The following is a 12,193-nucleotide window of genomic DNA, read 5'->3' as shown; positions in this document are numbered from 1 at the left end:
TTTGTGTTTGATTCTTCTTGGATTCTTCATTCTTGGCTTTTTTTATGTTTGTTTTTTTAGGTACATAATTTGTGTAAGGTGGACACTTTAAGCACAGATTTATAAAACTGTGGCATTTTAAAATCATATTTCTGCAACTGGATTTTCATTTTAATGAAGTTATTCTGTTTATAGGAACGAGTGAAGTCTGTATTTCATGCCAAAGAGTTTGGAAAAATAATTAACTTCAAGACCCCAGAAGATGCTAGGGTAAAAGCCAACTTCTATTTTTACATTGATTACATTTTGAGTTTCATTGCAAGTTCTTGAAATAAGCAAATGTTGGTTTATTTCCCCACAACAGTGGATCCTCACGAAACTAGAAGAAGCAAGAGAACCTTCCCCGAGATTCTGATGGAGAATACTGCCTGAAGAGAGACAACAATAAATCATTAGAGTTTCTACCTTGTACCTTTCAAAACCAGTCTGGGAAGTACAGTACAGAAGTAATTTCAAGTAAATTAAAAAAAAAAAAAAAATCAGTTACAATCAGGTAAAACAATCAGGTGATTAAAATATTTCAACTCATTGGAGATCCATTTGGTCTTCTAACTTGAATCATGCATATGGTTAAAATTCTAATTACTTTACAAAAGAAACATTTATTTGATGAACCTTAAATACTTGCTGCAAGTAATTCTCTGCAGTGTAGAGAAATTGCCCATATTTCACCCCACATGGAGGTAAATTTAATGTTTCTAGTTCACATTTTAAACTTCTGTCATGAAGTTTATAACTTCTATCTTCAGACTCCCTGAATCAGTGATGGGGAAATGATCAAATCAAACATTGCCTCGGTATCAAAAACTTTAGTGGTGGTTTCTTTAGAAACATGAAGTTCTTTTTACAGATAAATATTTTGGTATTATTTTCCTTATTTTTTTATAAAGGATAGGTTTGAATTATACTTCCATAGCATGACTATGAAAAACATTTTTTAATATACTATAATACAGATTGAGTAATACCCCTTCAAGCTTGAAGCCTTAGAAATACTTTCTCAAGCCAACTTCATGGGATCTACTCGGTTTACCCAAGTCACGTTTTTAACATTGCTGACTTTACAGGAAAATCCCTGAAGCCTTAAAATAACAACTCTCCATTCATTGGAAATATGAAATAAAATTCCCACCATCTTAGATGTGAGTTATGCTTCAGAACAGACAGCCCTTCTTGTAAGTAAATATATGTACCCTAAAGTGTTAATTACCTGTTCTGTCAGCAAAAGATTGGGAATTTCTGCTGTGCTTTCTGTACAGTTATTCAAATGAGAATCACTCTTTTAAAAGCTCATCAGAAAAAAAATCATGGACTGCACATTAATAAAAATAAGGTCATGGGGGGGTTTCTTGGTTTTTGTCCAAGGTCTTGTAAATTAATCTAATATGAATGTACTTTTTCAAGTGAAAGGGGTTGGATACATGACTGCGAACCATGAAGAGAACAATGCAGTGTCTTATTTCGTTACTGAATAATACAGAGTATTTGATGCATGTCGTATGTGCCATGAAATTATTATAAACTGTTTCTGGGATTGGAGACTCTGGATAGTAATAATTGTGAAATTCTCCTCAGGGTCCTCAAACCCTTGCTTTGTTGTAAAAGCTAAAATAAACAGCATGCCAGACTGTAATTGTATTTCTTCCTGACCCTATCCTGCTACTACTTTGATTTTCCTCTGATTATAAAAACACATTGTTTATTATCAGTAGTCTCCCAGTATGTTTTTTTTTCTTTGCTGAATATAAATTGAATCAAAAGATGACAGATTTCATATCCCATGGTAGCGTGTGCTCGCTCCCTTGATGACTTTTGTTCAAAGTAACATACACATTGTCTCTGTTGCCAAGCTCCTCCACTTTTACGTTAGAATTAAGCCTAAGAGTAGTGGCCAGAAAACTTTGATCAGATTGTCCTCATCCGAAATATTGCTTTAATGGAGTTCCATTCAGGACCACTAACAAAGTACCTCATTACCTACCACTGTTGCAGAATTTTTTATCACAGTACCAGGGATTCGTTGTTTTGCCGCTTCGAAGAATCAAGGAGGTGGACACAAAATGAGCAGCAGGCAAAGTTTATTGTAATATGAGATCAGAAAGGAAGAATAGTATGAAACCTCTCTCTACAGTGAGGCGACATTCGAAAGTAAATGCCTGCAGACTATAGTCAAGGGTCCTTGTTTCATAAGGTTCTGGTCAGCATCCCCTTCCCTTTCCCCTTGTCCCTTCTCAGATTCTACCCTTACTGACTAGACAACTCTAGGTGCTGGGTTGTCCATTCCTGATTGGCTCGACTCCATTGTGTGAGGAGTCAGAATGGTCATACTGTCCCATGTATAACATAAGTTTTATGGTTTAGCTAGGTATTTTGAATGTCAAATTCCTGAGGGGGAATCTGAGGGGGAGTAGGTGTGTCTGTTACATTTTTAAGAGGGACCTTACACCTGAGGGGGTTTGCTGTAGTCAAAACACTCCCAGCGTTTTTCCAAAATAATGTGTTTTTCCCCATCCAGGGAGCTCGGGTCCTAACCTTTCTCTCTCTGCCTATTTTATCCTACCTTTCCCTGTTATACTACAGTTTCATGATTTCATTCTCAAAACATACAGGCGCAAAACTTTTGGGTGTCCCACGGTGAAAGAGTAAACATATTTTTCTAGGATCCTCTGGAGGGCAGCAGGGAATGGGTCTTGTACCTAGTACACATTGCAATGCCAGCCTGCCTGTTTCTGTTCCCTTACCAATGAGGACCTACAAATATCTTTTCTTATTCTTCAGTAGTCGTCTGCCCATCAGCACCTCCTATCACTGCCTTTGTTTCTGGAGTAGAAAGACCCCCAATTACAAGAGCAGTGGTTTATCACTTGTCTTAGAAGATTGTCTTCATCTAAATAACAGCAGATCACTACATAACGAGTCAGTCTTTTTAGCATAACATTTTACAGTTATGTGTTTGATTCTATATTATTTTTTCTTGAATATTAGAGAGTCCAGAATCTTAACTGTATTTGAAAATCATCTTCCCTGAATTATATTTAACACTGAATGACTCTGTTTGAAAACTTGAAGCTTCTTAGTTGTTTGGTGGCTACTACCCAATGAGATCCTGAGGATTATGTCTCTGTGTTGTTAGCTGTAGCCCCAGCCCCTTAATTCTAGCACAGTATATTTTCTGCTCTGTGATAGTTGTGTAAAGCCCAAGGCAGAGTGTCTATTCCCTGCTAACTCTCCGCTGAAAAAACTATGATTAGAAATAGCAACTTTGATTTCTGGTACAAGAAGCAGCTTGTGATTTCTTCACGTTTACAAAATACTGTCTGAACCCAAGAGCATGTGCACTTCTCCAGTGGCTTCCCTGTTACTGTGTATGTATCGGCTGCTTCTTCCCTGGTGTTAGGAAGACCTTAGGATTTTCTCCAGGTTCAGTTTCATACAGCCCAGGTTATTTTCTGGTCCCTAAATAATCATCATCTGCTGTAGGCCGTCCGGGCCTGGAAAATCCTCCTCCATAATCCTAACCCATGACAAAACTGTCCTATGGCCTCCAAATAAATAAGAATTTCTTCTTCTGTTATCATTTCTATCATAATCATCTTTCTCATTTTTTCTGATGATAGTTAACAGTAATATTTTCCCAGTGAATATATATGCATCTAGCTTCTGCCTTAGAAATATGCTAGTATTTTATTCCTACCTAGTAAAAAATAAAGACCCTACTCAGTGCTCAATTTTCTGCACCTTGGTTATTCAGTCATCAATTGCCAGTGTTAAGTGATCTTTCAGGCCAAGCCAAGACGCCTGTATTAAAAAGATGGGGACAAGATACTAGGCTAGTTTGCCGGTAGGAGTAGGAAATGTGAGCCGAATACACGGACGATAGAAGTAGCCATTTGGAACTGGATGTTTTCATGTTCCTGCCAACACAACTCATAGAAATTTGGGTTCCAAGGCCATTGCTTTTTACCTTTTCTCAAGATCAATTAAAATCTTCAAGAACAGTGTTTTTTCAGTCTCTAGGTCTTTGTTTCTTTAATTTTTTTAAAATGTTTATATTTGAAAGGGACACGGAGTGCGAACAGGGGAGGGTCAGAGAGAGAGGGAGACACAGAATGTGAAGCAAGCTCTGGGCTCTGAGCTGTCAGTACAGACCCCAGTGTGGGACTCAAACTCAAAAGTGGTGAGATCAGACCTGAGCCAAAGTCTGACGTTTTACCGACTGAGCCACCCAGGCGCTGCTCCTCAAGCTGTAGGTCTTAATCGATTAGAGGGCCATAAAATCAATTTGACTCCTCAAGACTAGCATATTTTAAAGTGGAATAGAAATGAAAGTAACCCCTTTAAGGGGCGTCTGGGTGGCGCAGTCGGTTTAGCGTCCGACTTCAGCCAGGTCACGATCTGGCGGTCCGTGAGTTCGAGCCCTGCGTCGGGCTCTGGGCTGATGGCTCAGAGCCTGGAGCCTGTTTGCGATTCTGTGTCTCCCTCTCGCTCTCTGCCCCTCCCCCGTTCATGCTCTGTCTCTCTCTGTCCCAAAAATAAATAAAAAACGTTGAAAAAAAATTAAAAAAAAAGTAAGAGAACATTGCACATAACAAAGTTAAATTTCATTTCCTGAAATGTTGCCTACTTTATGTATACTGTGTGTACTGGGTCGCGATATAAAATGTTATTTCCTATTGTGAATTGCAGTTAAAAAGCAAACAAACCTTGAGAGCCACTGCTGTGGGAGGCATGGATTATCTACTAATAGTTGGAACAATCTGGATTGGGTGGAGCCTGACCTTAGAGAAGGAACAGCAGATCCACAACTCAGGAAATCTTCAGATTGTGATCACTATATTTTGTTTTGAGTGAGACGATAGGCTGGCTCTTGTTTTGGTTTTTGTAAGATGTTTTCCTTTCCTGGTGTGTATCAGATTCCCTCAGGTATCAGAAAAAGCAGAGAAAAGTTACATTTGCAAGCAGCACCCCAAAAAATGCCACAGGCTGTCATTTAGAGATAAGTCAACCTCTTTCCCCCTAGGACTGGGGACAAAAATTCTCCAATTTTATGAACTTGCTCTATCTGCCTTTGGTGTGATTCATTGTACACGTGGTAGAGGCCCTTAAAAGCAGGAAGCTTAGGGGCGCCTGGGTAGCTGCGCATCTGACTTCAGCTCAGGTCATGATCTCGCAGTTCGTGAGTTCGAGCCCCACGTCGGGCTCTGTGCTGACAGCTTGGAGCCTGGAGCCTGCTTTGGATGCTGTGTCTTCCTCTTTGCCCCTTTCCCGCTCATGCTGTGTCTCTCTCTGTCTCTCAAAGATGAATAAACGTTAAAAAAAATTAAAAAGGAAGCTCATATATAGGTCACACTTTCTCATGCTCTGGAGGGTACTGTACAAATGCTAATGCAGTGTACCCGACTGAAATAATTAGATTTCCTCATTTCTATAGAATTCAAGGAGAAAATGTAGATAACCTGCATTCCTTATGCGTGGCTCAGGACAAAATTTCTTCAATCTGATTTTCTTTGGTGCTACTACCCAGTATCATCTGTAGCTCCTATACATACCCCAAAAGCAGGCCCTTCACCCTCCTACCCAATCCTTTGAAATACGCTTTTGAAATTACACCTTACTGCTAATGCTGACCATTCAAGTTAGCCTTAAGGCTGAATCAAGTTAGCCTAAATCAAGTTAAAACCTTGATGGTTCTTTTACCCGATAGTTTTGGTCATTGGCCAATACAGCTATTAATGCAGACTTTTGCTCATGCTTCTTTTCTTTCTGCCATAATTGGTGTCCCGTAGTACTTGATTCAGGATTATCCCACAAGCAGGCCTGCACATGGACTGTGAAGATGCTGGATCCTAACCTTGTGCAAGCCTCCTTCGTGTTTCTTTAATTGAAACGTTTTTCTTTTTACTTCCTTTTTTTACCTTTTTAAAAATTTCCTCTTTTGTAGAATAACTTGTTCCATGGCATTAGAAAAAAAAAAAGTTTTACTTTAGAATTATACATTCTTTTTTTAAAGCATTCTAGCATTTTCAAAACAAGTTGATACTTGTGGTACCCAAAGAGCTACATAAGACATATAACTTCACATTTTGTAGGTTGATATGAGTGTATACTTAAAGGTTTTATTCATACAATACAAATTAATATGTATTATAATTTAATATCCACTATGATAGATATCTGTCCATCTGAAAACCCTGTCACTGAACACCATCAAGTATTTCTCTGATACCTTTACCTCCTAGTAGAGTCCTGTAACAAGAAATCCTGTGAAAGTTATATAATAAAAAATCTAATAATCAGAAGTGTACTTAAAGCAGAACCTGTGTTCCATCCTTACTTGTCAGTGTTCAATTGGGTACCCAAAAGTTCTCAACTGAGGGGCTAAAAACCACTCAGAAATGTAGATTACATTGATAAGTTCCCAGTGTCAATAGTTTTATACACAATCACAAACTTAGAAATTGTATCTGGGGCTTTTTTCAAGGTCAAGTAGATCGTTACAGACTTTTAAAAAAATGATCATCTCTGCGATTATGCATATTACATATGAGAATGAAATTTTCAGGGAATGTGCACTTTAAAAATACTTTTTTACTAATTTTTGTATTGACCAAATAGTCTGTGCTTCTTTGGAATAGGCTTATCATTCTTTGATAAAAACATGGTTATTGATGATGATAATTTTTTATCTATTTCTGCATCACCGCAATACTTCCTTCATTTTTGTGTTCCTTATACCTCTTATGTGGGTGCCTGACCCAGTTGCCTATTACAGTCTCTGTCTTGTTTTTTTATTTATTCTGAAAATTTATAAACACAAATGTGTATAGTGAAGTTCTTCCTCTTGAAATTGACCTTGGTCTTTTTTTTTTTTTCCTGAAAATTGATTAGCCATGCTCACCAATGACTATTCTAAATAATCACTATTTTTTGCTCTTGGTAGAATTAGATTTCTTGGTCAGATGACTGCTCAGTGTATGTATACTTTTTCAAATAAATTGAATCAAAGATTTCTGATCTTCAGTCTGTCTCTGTTTTTAGTTGTTGAGTAGAACGAGAAAGAGTACCTGTAAGTGTTCTTGCCTATCTAAACTACACCCTTTTGGGGGCCTAAATAAATGTGGATAATGGATTGCCCAAAGTCCTGTTTTTTCAGTTAAAGACAGCATTCCACCCCAGCATGGTTGTTGTGAACTAAAGGGTTATGGTTAATACTTAGCAAGTTCTTTTTTTTTTTTTTTTTGTTTACATCCAAGTTAGTTAGCATATAGTGCAATAATGATTTCAGGAACAGAATCCATTAATTCATCCCCTACATTTACCACTCCAGTGCTCAACAAGTATGCTCCGTAATGCCGCTTGCCCATTTAACCCATGCCCCCACCCAAAAACCCTCCTGCAGCCCTCAGTTTGTTCTCTGTATTTGAGTCTCTTATGTTTTGTTCCCCTCCCAATTTTTGCCTCTCTTCCCTTATGTTCATCTCTTTTGTATCTTAAATTCCACATATGAGTGGAGTTATATGATATTTGTCATTCTCTTGACTTACTTTCCTTAGCATACATAATACACTCAAGTTCCATCCATGTTGTTGCAAAGGGCAAGATTTCATTATTTTTGATTACCAAGTAATGTTCCATTGTATATGTATACCACATCTTCAGCCATTCATGTCCGTGAACATATGGTCTCTTTCCATACTTTGGCTGTTGTCAGTAGCACAGCTATAAACATTGGGATGCATGTGCCCCTTCGAAACAGCACTCCTGTACCCTTTGGATAAATACCTAGTAGTGCAATTGCTGGCTCATAGGGTAGTTCTATTTTTAATTTTTTGAGGAACCTCCATACTGTTTTCCAGAGTGGCTGCGGCTGCACCAATTTGCATTCCCACTACCAGTGCAAAGGGGTTCTTCTTTCTCCATATCCTCACCAACATCTGTTGTTGCCTGAGTTGTTAATTTTAGCCATTCTGACTGGTGTGAGGTGGGATCTCATTGTGGTTTTGATTTTATTTCCCTGATGATGAGTGATGTTGAGCATTTTTTCATGTGTCTGTTAGCCATCTAGATGTCTTCTTTGGAGAAGTGTCTATTCATGTCTTTTGCCCATTTCCTCACTGGATTTTTTGTTTTTTGGGTGTTGAGTTTGATAAGTTCTTTATAGATTTCAGATGCTAACCCTTTATCTGATATGTCATTTGCAAATATCTTCTCCTATTCCATTGGTTGCCTTTTGTTTCCTTCTTTGTGCAACCTTTTTATGTTGATGAGGTCCCAATAGTTCATTTTTGCTTTTAATTCTCTTGCCTTTGGAGATGTGCAAGTAAGAAATTGCTGCGGCTGAGGTCAAAGAGGTTATTTCCTGCTTTCTCCTCTAGGGTTTTGATGGTTTCCTGTCTCATATTCAGGTCCTTTATCCATTTTGAGTGTATTTTTGTGAATGGTGTAAGAAAGTGGTCTAGTTTCATTCTTCTGCATGTTGCTGTCCAGTTCTCCCAGCACCATTTGTTAAAGAGACTGTCTTTATTCCATTGGATATTCTTTCCTGCTTTGTCCAAGATTAGTTGGCCATACGTTTGTGGGTCCATTTCTGGGTTCTCTATTCTGTTCCATTGACCTGTGTGTTTTTGTGCCAGTTCCATACTGTCTTGATGATTACAGCTTTGTAATACAGCTTAAGTCCCAATTGTGATGCCTCCAGCTTTGGTTTTGTTTTTCAGGATTGCTTTGGCTACTGGGGGTCTTTTCTGGTTCCATACAAATTGTAGGCTTGTTTGTTCCGTTCTGTGAAGAATGCTGGTGTTATTTTGATAGGGATTGCGTTGAACATGTAGATTGTTTGGGGTGGTGTTAACATTTTAACAATATTTGTTCTTCCAATCCATGAGCATGGAATATTTTTCCATTTTTTGTGTCTTCTTCAATTTCTTTAATAAACTTTCTATAATTTTCAGTGTATAGATTTTTCACTTCTTTTTTTTTAGGTTTATTCCTACATATTTTATGGCTTTTAGTACAGTTGAAAATGGGATCAATTCCTTGATTTCTCTTTCTGCTGCATCATTGGTGGATAGAATTACAACCAATTTCTGTGCATTTATTTTTTATCCTGTGACTTTGCTGAATTCATGGATAAATTCCAGCAGTTTTTTGGTAGAATCTTTTGGGTTTTCCACATAGAGTATCATGTCGTCTGCAAAGAGCAAAAGTTTGACTTCCTCCTTACAGATTTGAATGCCTTTTATTTCTTGTGTCATCTGATTGATGAGGCTAGGACTTTCAACACTATGTTGTATAACATAGTGGTGAGAGTAGACATCTTTGTCACGTTTCTGACCTTAAGGGTAAAGCTCTCAGTTTTTTCCCCATTGAGGGTGATATTAGTGGTGGGTCTTTCATATACGGCTTTTTATGATCTTCCTTCTGTTCCTACTTTCTTGAGGGTTTTTATCAAGAAAGGATGCTGTATTCTGTCAAATGCTTTTTCTGCATCTATTGAGAGGATCGTGTGGTTCTTATTCTCTCTCTTATTAATGTGATGTATCACACTGATTGATTTGCAGATATTGAATCAGCCCTGCATCCCAGGTATAAATCCCACTTGATCGTGATAAATTATTCTTTTAATGTTTTGTTGGATCTGGTTGGCTAGTATCTTGTTGAGAATTTTTGCCTCCATATCCATCAGGGAAATTGGTCTGTAGTTCTCCTTTTTAGTGGTGTATTTGTCTGGTTTTGGAATCAAGGTACTGCTGGCCTCGTACAATGAGTTTGAAGCTTTCCTTCCATTTCTGTTTTTTTTGGAACAGCTTCAAAAGAATAGGTGTTAACTCTTCTTTAAATGTTTGGTAGAATTGCCCTGGAAAGCCATCCAGGCCTGGACTCTCATTTTTTGGAAGATTTTTTTATTACCAGTTCAGTTTCTTTACTGCTTTTGGATCTGTTCAAATTTTGTGTTTCTTCCTGTTTCAGTTTTGTTAGTTTATATTTTTCTAGGAATTTGTCCATTTCTCTCAGATTGCCAAATTTATTGGCATATAACCGCTCGTTATATTCTCTAATTATTGTTTTTATTTCTTCAGTGTTGGTTGTGATCTCTCCTCCTTTATTCGTGCTTTTATTTGGGTCCTTTCCTTTTTGATCAATCTGGCTAGTGGTCTACCAATTTTGTTAATTCTTTCAAAGAACCAGCTCCTGGTTTATCTGTTCTATGGTTGTTGTTTTTTTCTTTTATTTAGGTACTGATTTCTGCCCTAATCTTTATTATTCCCCATCTTCTGCTGGTTTTGGGCTTTATTTGTTCTTCTTTTTCCAGCTCTTTAAGGTGCAAGGTTAGGTTGTGTATTTGAAACCTTTATTCCTTCTTTAAGAAGGCCTGGGTTGCTATATACTTTCCTCTTAGGACTACCTTTGCTGCATCCCAGAGGTTTTATTTAGGCTGTGGTATCTTCATTTTCATTGTCTTCTGTGTACTTTTTAATTTCTTCTTTAATTTCTTGGTTAACCCTTTCATTCTTTAGTAGGATGTTCTTTAATCTCCAAGTATTTGTGGTCTTTCCAAATTTTTTCTTGTGGTTGATTTAGAGTTTCATAGCATTGGTGTGAAAATAATGCATGGTATGATCTCAGTGTTTTTGTAATCATCGAGGGCTGATTTGTGTCCCAGTATGTGATCTATTCTGGACAGTGTTTCATGTGCACTCGAGAAGAATGTGTATTCTGCTTTAGGATAAAATGTTCTGAATATATGTTAAGCCCATCCAGTCCAGTGTGTCATTCAAAGCCATTGTTTCCTTGTTGAGTTTTTGTTTAGATGATCTGTCCATTGTTGTAAGTGGGGTGTTGAAGTCCTCTACTGTTACAGTATTATTATCAATGAGTTCCTTTATGTATGTGATTGATTTACATATTTGTGTGTTTCACATTGGGGGCATAAATGTTTGTTAGATCTTCTTGGTGGATATACCCCTTAATTATGATGGATATACCCCTTAATTATGTCCTTCTTCATCTTTTGTTACAGTCTTTATTTAAATACCTAGTTTGTCCGATATAAGTATGGCTACTCCAGGTTTCTTTGGGCCATCATTTGCATAATAGGTGGTTCTCCATCCCCTTACTCTCAATCTGAAGGTGTCTTTAGGTCTAAAATGGGTCTCTTGTAAACAGCATATAGATGGATCTTGTTTTCTCATCTGTTCTGATACGCTATGTCTTTTGACTGGAGCATTTAGTGCATTGATGTATAGAGTGAGTACTGAAAGATAGGAATTTATTGCCATTGTGTTGCCAGTAGAGTTGGAGTTTCTGGTGGTGGTCTCTAGTCCTTTCTAGTCCTTGTTGCTTTTGGTCTTTTTTGTTTTGTTTCATCTTTTCTTCCCTTAAAGAGTCCCCCTTAAAATTTCTTGCGTGGCTCTTTTTAGTGGTCACAACCTCCTTTAGTTTTTGTTTGTCTAGGAAAGTTTTTCTCTCTTCTATTTTGAATGACAGTCTTCCTAGATAAAGAATTCTTGGCTGCATTTTTTTTCCTATTCAGCACATTGAATACATCCTGCCACTCCTTTCTGGCCTGCCAAGTTTCTGTGGATAGGTCTGCTGCAAACCTGATCTGTCTTCCCTTATAGGTTAAGGACTTTTTTCCCTTGCTGCTTTCATGATTCTCTCCTTGCCTGAGTATTTTTTGAATTTGACTATTATATGCCTTGTTGATGGTCAATTTTTGTTGAATCTAATGGGAGTTCTTTGTGCTTCTTGGATTTTTGGTGTCTGTGTCTTTCCCCAGATTAGGAGAGTTTTCCACTGTAATTTGTTCATGTAAACCTTCTACCCCTTTTTCTCTCTCATCTTCTCAGACTCCATGATCTGGATGTTGTTCCTTTTTTTTAAATATTTTTTTTTATTTTTTTTTCAACGTTTATTTATTTTTGGGACAGAGAGAGACAGAGCATGAACGGGGGAGGGGCAGAGAGAGAGGGAGACACAGAATCGGAAACAGGCTCCAGGCTCCGAGCCATCAGCCCAGAGCCTGACGCGGGGCTCGAACTCACGGACCGCGAGATCGTGACCTGGCTGAAGTCGGACGCTTAACCGACTGCGCCACCCAGGCGCCCCTGTTGTTCCTTTTTAATAAGTCACCGAGTTTTCTAATTCTTGTACT

General features: G+C 37.9%; 1 protein-coding gene across 1 annotated transcript in view; it reads left to right on the top strand.

Moving 5' to 3' along the window:
- Positions 1–1,747, top strand: part of VPS13A (vacuolar protein sorting 13 homolog A) — a 265,687-nt gene extending 263,940 nt beyond the window's left edge. The window contains exons 68-69 of the mRNA XM_040449254.1: positions 175–249; positions 344–1,747. Coding sequence (XP_040305188.1) covers positions 175–249; positions 344–394 — 126 coding nt within the window. The 3' untranslated portion in view covers positions 395–1,747. The remainder of the gene's footprint in view (positions 1–174; positions 250–343) is intronic.
- The last annotated feature ends 10,446 nt before the right edge of the window (positions 1,748–12,193 follow it).

The sequence above is a fragment of the Herpailurus yagouaroundi genome, unplaced genomic scaffold (genome assembly GCF_014898765.1).
Source record: "Herpailurus yagouaroundi ecotype Mexico unplaced genomic scaffold, PumYag 199, whole genome shotgun sequence".
NCBI classification, from domain to species: Eukaryota; Metazoa; Chordata; class Mammalia; order Carnivora; family Felidae; genus Herpailurus; species Herpailurus yagouaroundi.
This window is presented reverse-complemented; position numbering and strand designations above follow the sequence as displayed.